At 52.3% G+C, this 13,727-nt stretch overlaps 1 protein-coding gene across 6 annotated transcripts in view; it reads left to right on the top strand.

Moving 5' to 3' along the window:
- The first annotated feature begins 229 nt into the window (after positions 1–229).
- The window catches only part of SSBP3 (single stranded DNA binding protein 3), a 164,273-nt gene continuing 150,775 nt past the window's right edge, over positions 230–13,727 (top strand). For 5 of the 6 annotated variants that reach the window (XM_072820335.1, XM_072820331.1, XM_072820330.1 and 2 more), the window contains exons 1-4: positions 231–388; positions 1,283–1,355; positions 1,598–1,659; positions 4,323–4,407. In XM_072820335.1, coding sequence (XP_072676436.1) covers positions 333–388; positions 1,283–1,355; positions 1,598–1,659; positions 4,323–4,407 — 276 coding nt within the window. In that variant the 5' untranslated portion in view covers positions 231–332. Of the gene's footprint in view, positions 389–1,282; positions 1,356–1,597; positions 1,660–4,322; positions 4,408–13,727 lie in introns of all 6 variants that reach the window. The other variant, XM_072820332.1, reaches the window with a different exon arrangement.

Genomic DNA, 13,727 nt, shown 5'->3' with positions numbered 1-13,727 from the left:
GGAGCCGGGCGGGCGGGCGGCGGGCGAGCGAGCCGGCGGGCGGCGGGCGGCGGGCGAGCGGCGGCGGCGGCGGCGGCGGCGGCGGCGGCGGCGGCAGCTCGGGCCGAGCCGGCGCGGGAGGAGTTCCAGGGCGATGGGGCCGCGGCCGGGGCTGACGCTTTGACAGCTGGAAAGAGCGCGGAGCCGGCGCCGGGGGGGAGGGAGGGGAGCGCGGCGAGGAGAGCGCGAGCGGGCGAGCGAGCGAGGCCGGGGAGGGGGCCGGGAGCGAGGGGGCAGCTCGGGAGCGGCGGCGGCGGCGGCGGCGGGGCTCGGCGCCCTCTTCCCTGCAGACCATGTTTGCCAAAGGCAAAGGCTCGGCGGTGCCCTCGGACGGGCAGGCTCGGGAAAAGTAAGCCCTGTTCTCCTCCAAGTGGCGGCCGCGCCGTCGCGGGGCTGCGGGCGGCGGGCGGCGGGCGGGCGGGCGGCAGGTGGGCGGCGGGCGGCGGGCGGGCGGGGGTGCTGCGCCCCGGGGCCGGCGCCGTCCGCGGGCGGCGTGGGAGGGCGCCCATTGTTGGAGGCGCCGGGGGGGCCGGGCCGCCGGGGTGGGCGAGGTCCCGGGCGCGCGAGCCCGCACTTGGCCCGGCGGGGCGGGCAGGGGAGGGGGCGCGTGGCTCCGCGGCTCCCGCAGCCCGAAGGCTCCTTTTGTCCGCCCGCGGCGTGAGGAGTGCGTGCCGGGGGCTTTGTTCGGCCGGGAGCGCTCTCCGTGCCCGCCCTCGGCCTCGGGGCGCCGCGCTGGGCAGGGACGGCGGCGCCGGCTGGGCCCGGGGCTCGGGGGACCGTCGCCGCGAGGGGGCGGGGGAGGCGGGCGGTGGGCAGGGCAGGGCAGGGCAGGGCGGCGCGGTGCTGCCCCCTCCAGCGCGCGCCCCGCGCCCCGCGCCCCGCGCCCCGCGGTCCGGGACCCGGTCTCCGCGGACGCTCCCCGGGCCGGGGCACACGGTGGCAGCCGGCGGGGTCGGCGGGCTCGCGAGCTGGAGGCACCCGGCTGGGCTCGGCCCCGGTGCCGGCTGGAAGTTCAAGTTTGGGGGGCCGCTCTCTGCAGCCCTCGCGGCTCGGGGCGGCGCGTCCTCCGGTGCGCACCCCCGCCCCGGGGCGCCGACAGGCCGGCCGCCCTCCCTCCCTCCCGGCCCGGGCCCCTGGGGCAGGCAGCGCGGACGCGGCTGGGAGCCGGCTGGCGAGGTCCAGGGCGAGCGCCCCGGGCGACCTGACGCCTTCCCCCTTTCTGTGCCCCCTGCCCACCTTCCAGGTTAGCTTTATACGTCTACGAATATTTACTGCACGTAGGAGCACAGAAATCTGCACAGACCTTCTTGTCGGAGGTGAGTGCGACTGCCCCCCCACCCCATCATCCAATTTCTTGACACCCCCTCTTCCCCACTATTCTTAGAGCCTTTGTTTTCAGGAGCAGCCACTGTGGCCACCATTTTGAATTTTTATCACCTTTTGGCATTTATTGTTAGTTGGTCCTCACAGCCTTTTGGCTAATACCCCCCCCCCCCAAAGCCCCCAGCCCGCCCGTCCTCTCTGCCCCTCTAAGCGGTGTCTGCTCTCTGCTTTCCAGATTCGATGGGAAAAAAACATCACATTGGGAGAACCGCCTGGGTTTTTGCACTCGTGGTGGTGGTAAGTTTCTGTGGTAGTTTGTTTGGTTTTGTTCTGAGACCTGGGTCCCGGGTGAACAAAGACAGGAGGCCTGGAGCAGACCCCCCGTGTCTTAGCTCTCAGGCTTGGCACAGACCGGGGCACCTCTGGGCGCTCTGACCGGGGCTGGTGAAGGAGCAAAAGAAGACGGGAGGCTGGTGCCTAAAGTTTTTGCCTTCTCTTTGCCCTCCTATTGAGAAACCTACTAAACCGTGTTTAGTGTTTACGAAGAAACTCCTCTACTTTTCTGTCTCTCTCTCTGGGGCACCAGGCAGGGGCTTGAGAAAACCTGGAAGGATTTTTTTTTTTTTTTTTTTTTTTTTTTTGGTCAATTCTGCATGCTGCTTTAATTAGGGGGAGTTGGAGTGGGGGTGGGGTGGGGGGGATAGGATACCAGGTCTGTTTTACAACTGGCCTGTCCCTTCCTTTTTCTTCTGTGAGCTCAAACCTGGAGAGAGCAAAGCCGCTGGGGCCTTTCCCAGGCACCCTGAGGAAAAGCAAGAAGGGGCTGCCACTTCCTTTAGATACTGATTCAGACTGACTGGATCTTCCTCTCCTCTGTGGGCCCTCCTCCCCAGCCCCCTCCCCCCCAAGCATCCCTAAAACCACAAAGTTTCATTTTACTGAGAACCTTAACTGCTTGCTGTTGACCTGAAGGAGTGCTTGTAGTTGGTAGTTCCTGGCTCTCTCTTATTTGTGGCAGGTAAGGAGGGAGGCTGAGGGTCAGCAGGAGTGAGTCGCTGTGAGCGTAAGACCTGGATGTTTTGCGGGACCGATTGGTGGAGTCTTTGACATCCTTTTGAAAGGGACAAGAAAGCAGAATGGCCTTTGATATTTTGGTGGAGTTCGGAAGGATCAGAGTGCCGTGTCTTGGGATCTTAGAGCGTTTACCTGACCACCGGTTCACGTTACTGTTCAAGTGTCTTTGAAATGCGGGGGGATGAAGTATCTGTTCAAACTCGCACAGAGAAAATGAGTTTTTAATTACTTCTGCCAACCTCAGAACTGCGGTGTTGTGGCCTCAGGATTCTACCTGTAGGAGCGGGGGATAGGTTTTCTGTGGGGGTGGTTTGCAGAGGTGGGTGTGCCCGACCGTCATGGTATTTTGCAGAATCTTGGGCTTTTGCGGAATCTTGGGCTTCGGAGTAAAAGTTCCTGAGAAGGGGTTGGGGAGTTGGTAGCGTTAGAAATCTTTAGTGTGCGGAGGAGTTAATCAAATATGTGCAGCTTCAAGGGGCAGAAAGGAATGTTTTTTAGCCTCCCTCTGCAGCTGCTGGAAGCCCCCGATTTTCTTGTTCTATCCGTTCTATCAACCCACCCCCTCCCCCCAGGTCTTCTCATGCATTGTCTCAGCTCCCCCTGAAAGAGAGGAGTCTGTTGTGCTGGACTTGAGCAGTGGTGGCTCTGAGTGGCTGTGTCTGTTGTGTTGTTGGTTAGAAGTTACTTTGTGCCACCCTGAGCAAATGACAGCTGAGGCTCTCCAGGTGGGAGGAAGGGGTGGCACTGATTCAGACTCAGGCCATGGAATTCAGACACCTTGAGTGAGATGGCTTGTCTGATGACTCGCAGAACTAGCTTGTTTGTGATGGGGACAGGAGCACTAGACCAGGCGTCAGACTTCTGCTCTGGTGCCCATTTCCTTCAAGTGGGTTTCCGGCCCTGGGCCTTAGGCTCCTGACCTGGTGAGGGTTTCTACCCTGTATTAATACCAGTGACTACCCCATGTTTGTGTAAGGTGTTACTGGCTCACAGATGGCTTGTACGTCTGTTCTTGTGTAATACAAAGTGTTAGAGTGACTGCACCAAATTTTGGAGGGGGATGAGGCAGAGATATCTAGGCTCTCCTAGAGCAGAGATATCTTACCCTCTCCTTCCCCCACTTGCAGGATTGGTGGACAGGTGCCTCTGTGAGGAGGACTATTTCAACAAGAAAGGACAAGATACTTGGTTGTCTATAACTTCTTCTTTGGCTAATTGATATGCATTCTTTGAGTGGGTGGGGGGGATGGTTCTTGCATAAGAATTCCTTGGGGGAGGGCCTGGATGGGAGTAGGGGTGAGGAGGGAGAGGTGGGGGGGTGTAGGCTCTGGGCTCTGAGATTAAGAACCTGTAGGTTTCCTTTATTGCCAGTCACCCAGATTGCTCCCTGTATGAATCATAGTCCTGACTTTGACAGTTTAACCTTTTTATGAAATGTAGCCATTTTGGGTGGGGGGGTGGGGGTTGGTAAAAGGAGCACAGATGAAGCAGGCAGGGATTTTTATCCAGATTCCTGCCTATCCTATCTGGGCACCCATGCACAGGTTGTACCACTCTGCCCAAGCTTCAGCTGCCCCTTGCATAAAGTGGGGATAGCCGCCTGCCTTAGAGCACCATGGTCACTGCAAGCAGGGTCACGGGTGTGAGGCAGCCAGCACTCAGTAGGTGCCTGATCCATGAGAACTAACACTCTTACTACAGATGTCGGGCTTGCCAGAAGAGGTTGGTCCATTTTGTTTTCAAGCCTGAGTTTGCCCAAGGAAGACTGGAAATGTGGGATCGAGTCTTTGGGAGACCTAGTGCCTTTAGCACTGTACACTGTGCTCTTGTCGTTGGTACACAAGTGATAATTAGTAACCCGATCTTATTTTATTTTTCGATTGCAGTGTATTTTGGGACCTTTACTGTGCAGCTCCTGAAAGGCGAGACACTTGTGAACATTCGAGTGAAGCAAAAGCCTTTCATGATTACGTGAGTAACAAATTTTTAATCCTGGCAATAATTACAGGGTTGGATAGCTCTAACTTCTTTAGTACCAGAAGCAAATATACAGCCAATTGGCAATGGTCTTTGTTTTCTCCTGGCCTTTCTTCTTGTTCTGCTCACCTCCCTGCTGCCCTTGCTCCGTTCTAACTTGGTGAATGGTGTTTCATAACGTGGTAATTATGCAAAGAGTGTAGATACCTATCTGGAGGATTAAATGGTGGCGTTCAGGGCTCAGCCATGTGAGGTTGATGTCGGAGTGGACAGTTAGCTGGGAAGGGACTGAGCCTCCTTGGTGTTGGTTTAATTAAAAAATTCACCACCACCACCACCACCACCACCACAAAAAAAAGCAAACATGAAACTTGTGTTTTGGAGCAGAAGGAGTGGTTGAGGGAGAGTTTGGTGAAATGGACTCCTTCCTTACTTTCCAGGGAGCAGTCTTTCAAATTGTTTTGGGGTGTGCGCGTGTGTGTGTTTGTGTGTGTTGGAGGGCTCGTGCTGTGCCCACTAAGACCACGTATACTTTGAGGTACTTGGCTGGTCCATAATCTTGTGTTCAAAACGTTCTTGTGAAGATAGTTAATTTCATCACACCATAGCACTTGCTACCCTGTCATTCGTCCTCTACCTGGATGAGTTTCTTAAGATTTATGAAATGCTTATAAGAGTGATGTCTGCTGCATATCCATCTCCCATGGCAGTCCCCCTCAAAAAAAAAAAAATTAGACTCCAAACATGGGTTGGAGTCAGAATTTATGATCAGATGAAACATGATCTGGGGGAGATGGGAAATGGAAGGGGAAGTGTCTGCAGTTCTTCCCGGCCTCCTTCCAGTCTTTGCTTCCCAATGGCCTTGTAGATGGGGTGTGTACATGCATGCGAGCGAGCACATGCACATAAGAAAGAGGTGCTTTATTTGGTCTTGCGCTTTTTCATAAGGTGGGTGGGAACGGGTCTTCAAGCTCTAGAGCATGGAAATTGGTTTCTTGAACATTGTCAGAGCTCACCTACCTGGCCAGGCCATGTGTGTCCCCTGCATGCAGAGGTTGAGACTGGCTTAGGACACTAGAACCCATCTGGTTGAGTGTTACAAGTGGTCATATCCCATTACCATGAATGCTTTTATGGTGAAAATTTCTCCAAGCACTACGGAGGAGTCAGAAACTCAGCTGGAGGTTGCATTGGTTTTGAGAATATTTAATGGGATGAAATTTTGTTATGACTGAAAAGTTAATGCCCTTGGAACAGAATGCTCAGAAAATGGACCAGTCCTTCTGCCCTCTCCAGAGCTGAGAAAGAGAAGCTGGCAAATGGCACTCATGGTCTGGTAAACTTTTAGTAGTAAAAGGTGAGGTGACTGGTTCTCTTGTGATGTGGTTCTTCTGGGAAAATCCGTGGTGATGATCATAGGGTTTCCTGAGCTAGAGGTTGGGGGAGGAGGCTAGGAGGGTACATTAGGCATATAAAAATAGTTGGTGAATTTGACCTTTCTACCTAGTAAAAAAAAAAAAATCTTGCTTTTTTTTTTTTTTTATTTTAAACATACGGAGAGCGAATTCCTATATGGTCAGTCTTTGCCGTGCAAGTAGTTTCATTTTAGAGTGGGGGTTAGTGGATGTGCCTGTTTGAAGGAAATCTCATGGTAGAGGATGTCTATGTTATCTTTTGCAAGCTGTCAGAGAAGTTTAATAATTTTTAATTTTGGTTCTCTAGTAAATGATGTAAGATTTTTCTGGCAGTTTGTGGTTTGTTCTGCCATCTTGAAACAGTATGGGTGGCAGGGAAAGCTTGATGGGTTTGCTTTCAATATTATTTGTTAAGGAATGGTGGCATAATTATGGGGAGAGTACTGAAATTGGTGTAAATGTGTAGAAGATGCTACTAAGCGTTGAAGTCCTACTGATTGAGGCCCAAGATTCACAGATTTGCGGGGGTCAAAACCCTTTCTTCTTACTTTTTATTATTTATTATTTTATTTTATTTCATTTAAAAAAAATATTTATTTATTCATGTGAGACACAGAGAGAGAGGCAGAGACCTAGGCAGAGGGAGAAGCAGGCTCCTCACAGGGAGCCCATTGTGGGACTTGATCCCGGATCCTGGGATCATATTCTGAGCCGAAAGCAGACGCTCAATCGCTGAGCCACCCAGGCATCTCAAAACCCTTTCTTTTTAGATTGGAATTCTCTTGGTGTCACTGGCCTGAGATTGAGGTGGTGTGGGAGCAGGGATGGAGTGATGAATGGGAACAGAGAGGGAACATCTGTATTTTATGGGGTGGCATTGGATTGCAGAGGTGACAGAGGAGCCCCTGGTAAATTAAGAAAAAATTGAGAAAAGGAACCCTCTCTTCTTTTTGTGCTTCTCAAATCTTCCTGTGTTCTTTCCATTCCCATGGCTACCATCTAGTTAGCCCTCATTCCTTCTTGCTAGAATTGCTGTTGTCTCTTTCCGGGCTCCCTTCCTCTTATCTGGAATGCATGCCTCTCTTATCCATTCAAATCCTATTCATCTTTTAACTCCTTGGTGGACTTTGGTGATAGTTTTCTGCACACTCTGATCACTCCATCTCATTGTCCATGGAAACCATCTATACAGAGCCTTTGCTGACGGCTTTCCGTGTGCCAGGCCCCTGTGCTGGGTGCTTTGGTTTTAGTCTTTCATTTCAAGCTGCCAGTGGTCGGGTGAGAGAAGGAGTTGCTAATTCCATTTTTCAGATGAGGAAGCTGAGGCAGAGAGGTTAATTTGCAGCTAAGTGGTAGAATGAGGATCCAGACTCAGGCCATAGCTAATTCCAGAATTGGTGCTCCTAACACTGTCGAGGCTCAGCCCTGCAGGTCCGTAGCAAGTGTCATTTGTTTGTACCTATTCCGACTAATTTCTCTTTTAGGGTTGTCTTTCCAACCACAGCTTATTAATTTTTTCCATGCCAGAGCCCATTCATCGATCTACAGAGCTATTCATCTCTGTAGCTCCCACAATACCTTGCACACAGTAGGCATGTGTGCTAATTGAATGAAGGGGTTAAGGAGCTATGGGTGAGGAAAAAATAGGTAATTTGTGGGTCACTGAGTAGCCTGGCTTGGAGCAGCCATTGGAACATTGGAAGATACTCCTTTGGTGATTTCACCTTTGCCGAGTGATCTTGAGCCAGGCGATTCTGATGCTGGTAAACTAGTTACCTTACCTTACCTTACCTCTTGTTAATACAAGTGTGCAGTAACTGTCCTTCCATTTGCTGTTGAGGTGATTCAGAGATTCTCCTGGTTTGTGGGGGAGTCTGTGCAGCCCAGGTACCACCCAGGCCTTGGGGGGGGTGTAGTGAGTATTAAATGCTTTCAGGGCAGGGGTGGAGGGGGCGTGCCCAGGTGCTGTGGGACTGAAAGGGTCTTTGGAAAGGACCTCAACTGGGAAGATCCTGGTCTCTGTTCTGGAGAAAAAAATTTATGTTCCTGGCAAATTGCCACCTCTTCTTGATAGCAGTGTCAGGGATCAAGTGATCATGGGTCAAGGCCAGGCTGTGGGGCCTGAAATGAACCAGGTGACTCAGTGGTGAGGGGACTTAAATTTTCTTTGAATTGGTGAGTTTTTATTTGAGTCAGAGTCTACTGCCCCTCACCCCCTCAACACACACCTGGCACGTTATTTGTAAGCATGAGTGCCCTGATGTTGACTAGGTGCAACGTGGAGTGTTAGGGCATTTGGTGTAGGAGCAGACTTTTTTTGAAAAATCCGTTTACCTTAAGTCGAAGAGCTCTGACCCTGGGAGGAGGCTCATAGGGACCCTGCTGTCATTTCCCAGCTCTTCAGTCAGACCAGAGCTGTGGTTCTCAAGGGTATTTGGTAAAAGCCCTTGGGGTTCTTTGGACCCTGTTGTCTGGGTCCTGGCCTTTTGTGGAGTGGACACGCCCAGTGCCACTTGTGTCTCTTACATCCAGTGGTGTCCTAGCCACCTTCTCTGCTCGGTTGTCCTCTAGGGTCAGTGTGGCTGGTAGAAAGAAGTGTCTCTGGTGCCTTCTTGGCTCCCCAGCAGCCCTGTCTCTCCTTGTGGTAGCTAATTGTGTGTTTTCTTCTTGATGGCAAGAAATGAGTGGAGTAGGGAAGAGCCTAAGGCGGCCTCTGAGCTGAAGGTGCTAGAGGGCAGCTGGGCTCCTTGCGCTGCTCACGTCACTACATTTCTCATAGCCCCTTTCAGCACGTGCTTGTGGTTTGGCGTCACGGTGGCCTTACTGGTCAGGTGTTACTAAGTTTCATCCCCATTTCACAGATGAGGAAACCGAGGCCTGGAGTTTAGATAGTTTGTCTAAGGGCATGTAGCTGAGTCGGGGCGGGGGGGCATGGGGATGGGGTGGCAGAGCTTGGGCTAGCTCTTGGTGTTTCAGGTTCTGCTGCTCAGCTTTTGACAGCCCTCATTTGAGAACAGAATTTCTGCTGAATGGAGGAGGGAAGGGGTTTGCAGTTGACCCCAAGTGTCTCCTGTACAGAGTCACTGAAGAAATGCATTCAGCAGAATTAGTCTGAAGTTCCTGAGAGGTGATCTACAGAGTCACTGGTGGAAGTGGGACAGGAACTTGGGAAGGGAGTTTGTTATGGTGCAGTGGCCCATGTGGCAGGGAGAATGTGATAAAAGCTCTGGCCTTCCCTTCCAGAAAATACATGTGTCCCCACAAAGGAGACTTTGTACCTAATTTCGGAAGATGTGCAGGCTGCTGCTCCTAAGCCCAGCCCTCCTGTGATTCTCAGGAAAGAACTGAGAGCATATACTAGACATGAGGTCCCAGAGAGCCCCAGTTTCTATGCTCTGAGGACCTGAGGTCCCTTTCTGTTCTGCTCTTGTGGGGCTGGCTCCCTTGCCCCTGTGCCCCTGCAGCAGGACTCTGCTGACCCCTGACCCCACTGTGAGCCTGTGTCTCCAGGAGCCTGTGTCTCCAGGCGGTGAGAGGGGATTAGGAAAGTGCCCCAGAGGCCTAGGCGTGGAAGGGAGCTGAGGTATTTGTGGCTCTGTGGCAGGGGTCCAGCGTCCTTGGTGGGTTTGAAATAGCAAAGTGATATTTGAGAGGGCTCTCCTTGGATGTGCTGAGCTGGGGTTCCTGCCAGGCTGGGAGTGTCCACGCCCGCCAGAACCTTTTGGGGGCAGGGGAAGGCGGAATGAGAGGGAAAGGGCCACGACCTGGCTCTGAGGAGCTGGGGAGTGCTCTCCCCAGAGATAAGCCAGCCTAGCCATCTGCCCAGAGGTCCTGGCAAGTTCACAGCAGTTGCCTTTGGCTCTGACCCTTGGCACCCTTGTGTGGCAGATTAAAAAGACAAAATACACACACACAGTTATTTCTTTCCCCACCCGCCTTGGAGCTTAGACTTTGTGTCGCATCCTTTCTTCGGGCTTCTACCCTGTTTGCTGCAATTCCTCTGACCCCAGAGGCTGCCAGACTCTTCTATCGGTGGCTAATTAAACACTAAATGAGTAACTGGAATTGCGTTTTGCCAGAACTCAGGCTGTGCGGCCACCTTAATGGGTTTCAAGTGGCGGCAAGACCCCAAATTGCAAATCCTTGCCCTTTATTTCAAGGTGGGAGGTGGGGCTGTGGCAGGGGCAGGGGGTGGTGGTGGTGCTAGAGTGGGGGGACCCAAACAAAGTTTTTGGCAGTGGTCACTTCATTTGAACTCCAAGACCAGCCGTGTGCACGTCTTTGCATAATGCCATCTTTGTTAGCTACGCATTTGCAAACTTGGACCGAGAGTTAGCTCTGTGCCAGCCAGTGCTCTGAAGGAGCCAGAGACACCCAGCTCTCCCCAGAGTGTCCCTTAGGCTGTCTTAATTTTCCAAGGGAAGCGAGTTCTCTAGTGGAGACCTCAGGCCAGAGCTGCCTTGCCCCCTTCCCCTGACTTTCCTGCCTGTGTGTGTATATGCCCGTGCCCGCGCATGCGTGTGTGTGTGTGTGTGTGTGTGTGTGTGTGTGTGTGTTTTAAGAGGGAGAAGTGGAGGGGAGGTATGTGCGCTTGAGGGCCTGTCAGCCAAGATAACAGAAATGTTACACTAGCTGTAGCCTTTATAATAGCGTCTAGGGTTTAGAGTATTTAGAAAAATTAATCTTTTTTAGCTTGGTAATAATTTTGACCATGGCACAAGTGCATTAGATGATTCACATAAACTTCTTTAATACATGTTGCTAGGAGCTTACAGCAAATAGACAATAACGATTGTTTGTTTTTGATTCGCCAGGGTAATGGGGTTTTTCTGGAGCCTTGGCGAGATGAGTTTTAGAGATGTTTCTCTCCCTGTGTTATGCTTTTCTCGGGTCTGCAATCCTCTGCATTTGGAAGGGTTTGGGCTCTGAGTGGTGGTGGGGACGCACACCTAAGTTCCAGGCCTCACCGTCCTCTCCTGGTGGGGTGGATTTGCGGATCCTCTGTTCCTGCCTCTGTGGAGGGTGGAGTGATGATCCCTTTGCATGGTTGTTGAGAGTGAAGTATCCTATACGTCAATTGGTTGTCTGTCTGTGGCTTGTGCTTGGTGAGTTTGTTTACTTTCTCTTTGCAGCTCTAAAGTTGTCCCCCCAAACGTTTAAAATGATGGGGACAGCAGCGTATTTTTCTGGGAGAGCAAGCCCACCTGTAGGAACTTTTGGAACACTTGAATTTCCCAACAATGCCCTGCAGTGCCTGGGCTCCCCTGATGTGTCATGGGGTCTTTCCCTCCATACCAGCTGTCTTGTCTCATCCCCACAGCCCTGCAAGGGGCAGAGCGGGTAGTCCTGCCACAAGCTGGCCCTGATAAATGCTCCCCTGAGACGTCTGTACCCCTTATCTGTGTGGGGCAGAGGAGTCCTGTCCCAGTCCTGCACAGTGAAGTGGTAAGACCCAGGGGGGCTTGCAACTTGACACCAGCAGAAATCTGGATTCAAGTTTTGGCTCCACACCTTTTGTTACTGGGGGAGCCTGCACTTTTCAAGATCTTTCTCTCCACTGTGAAAAAAGCACAAGTGTCGTCCTTGCTTATCCTGCCCTGGAGTGGTCTAGAGAAAGGCAAGGAGGGAGGTTAGTTGTGCTCTGATGTGCTGTGATGTACAGGGATGGACAGGGTTGGAGGCTGCTCTGTTGGCGTCTTGTTGTCATCCTTTTTGGTGTGTAGCCTGCCTCACATTTCACTTGACTCTTTAGGCTTGGCGTCCTGAAAAAGGAGCCTTAGGAAGTGAGCTTGGGAAGGGATGTGTCACTGTCGCAGGTCTGTGGGAAGCTGGTGCCCGTGCATTGACTGCTTTCTCTTTGGGTTTCCTGGCCGAGCCTCAGGGAGACATTGGTCAGTTGGCTCCCAGACCAGGAGCAGGAGACACCGATGAGTTTTGCGGGGTTGATCTGGTTCACTGACTGAGCGCCTGTTCTGCTCATTGTCTCGTCAAAGAGGCAGATGCAGCCCAGGATGTGATAAGTGCGTAGAAAGCTTCGTGGGAGATGGTCTGGGTCTTCCGAGAGACCGAGATGCAGTCAGGACAGATGGTGGGAGGAGGTAAACAGTCCCACCCTCTCTGGCAGCCGAGAAATGTATTTAACATAAATGTACATAACAAGATTGGAGCTGATGGAACTGGAGGTCACCTCGTCATCTTACAAATAGGTAAACTGAGTTCCGGAGAGGAAAGGTGCCCCACCTGAGGTCACCAGTAGGACTCAAACCTGCAAACCTAATCCAGATCTGGGACTTTTTCCTTTGCCTTGTGCTGCCTTGCTTCACTTCAACCTGTGCAAATTCAGGCACGTTAATGAGCCTCTGTTTCTCCGTTTCCCTCAGGTGGAAAATGGGGTTGATGAAGTATATCCTCCGTATAAGGTTGTCATGAGGGTTAAATGAACTTATGCACCTGTACGCACCCCATGACCTGTAATAGGGCTTGGTGCAGCCAGTACACACCATGTACACGTGTGCTATCCTTTTTGTGACCTCACCACGGGGCCTGTATGGATCCTGGCCTTCTCACAACTAAAAGGGAGGCAGCTGGAGAATGGTCTAAGTGTGACGGGTGTATGCCTTGGGCAGGAACTGTCACTGGCTGCCTCACCTGTTGATTGGTGCTCCGGATCCCTGGATTTGAATCTGCCTTCTTCAAGTACCCTTGAGCAATTGGAGGGCGAGGGTCACACACACACAGCCTCCAGACGAGCCTCCGTGTCTCATCTCATCCAGGGCTCTCCTGGGTGGTACCTGGACTGGGTTGTTCATTCAGTGTTCATTTCCTCTTCTTTTGGCCACTTCTCTTGATACAGGAATCTGGAACTTCCCTGCTGCCCCTTCTGACCCTTTCTCTGGTCCCTGCTTGATACCACACCACCTGAGGTGGAGTTTTTGCTTCCACCCTGGAATGTGTTTGTCACCACTGGCCCTGCCAGGACCACCCCCATGGGAATACCCTTCTTTTCTTCTTTTCTTTCCACCTCCGGGAACTCTGTGTCTGTATTCACTTGCTACTTGCAGCCCAGAAGAAGAATGATTTGGGTCAAGGCTGTATCTCTTCCCTTCCCAACTCGTAGATTAAAAGCTCTTGAAGAGCAGGCGCTCTTATCTCTACTACCCCGTGTGCCACCCCCCACTCCCGGGGCCTGTTGCAGAGTCTTCAATAAATCCCCACATTGGTGAGTTAGACTCGGGCATTGAAAAGCGACAAAGGTCTGATCCTTGCCCAGGGATCAAGTATGTTAAATACACGTTTTAATGGAGATGGACAAGTGGTACATGGTAACGCATTGTTTTGCAAACTGTGTGTTGTGACCCATTAGTGCCTTGGGAAATCAGCTTAGTGGGTCACGACTGGCAATTACAAAAAATGAAACAACTGTATCACATGGAGTAAGCATAAGTATCTTTCTGTGTTCCGTGATCTCTGTGTGTAAACGTGTGTCCTGGGTTTGCGAAGTAAAATTTGCCTTCTTGTGGGTCTCAGACAAAACTTTGAAAGCCACAAGCCCAGAGGAGGCTGAAGTGGAATCTTGGGATCCCCCAGTGGAGTGACTTTGGCCAAATGGGGTCATGACCCTCCTGTAAGGAGGGAAGGATTCCCACCTCCGAGGGTTCTTGAGAGAATTGTTTCTCCACTATGCTTCTTGCTTCCAGGGTGGTGCTTGGTGGTTTCCTTGGTGGCCACCTTTGGTGTTTGTTGCCATATTCTTCATGCAGAGAACACGTAGAAGGTGCTCAGTGGGTGCTTGCCAAATGCTGCATAAGCAGTGGCTCCCGCTTGAGGTCGGCAGCTCGTCCCTGCTGGCTGGCCACTGGGCAGCTTCTCCTGCCCGGCCCTCCTGTGTGTCTGCGGGTC

This window comes from Canis lupus, chromosome 3 (genome assembly GCF_048164855.1).
Source record: "Canis lupus baileyi chromosome 3, mCanLup2.hap1, whole genome shotgun sequence".
Lineage (NCBI taxonomy): Eukaryota > Metazoa > Chordata > Mammalia > Carnivora > Canidae > Canis > Canis lupus.
The sequence above is the reverse complement of the archived record's forward strand: the minus strand, read 5'-3'. Positions and strand labels throughout refer to the sequence as shown.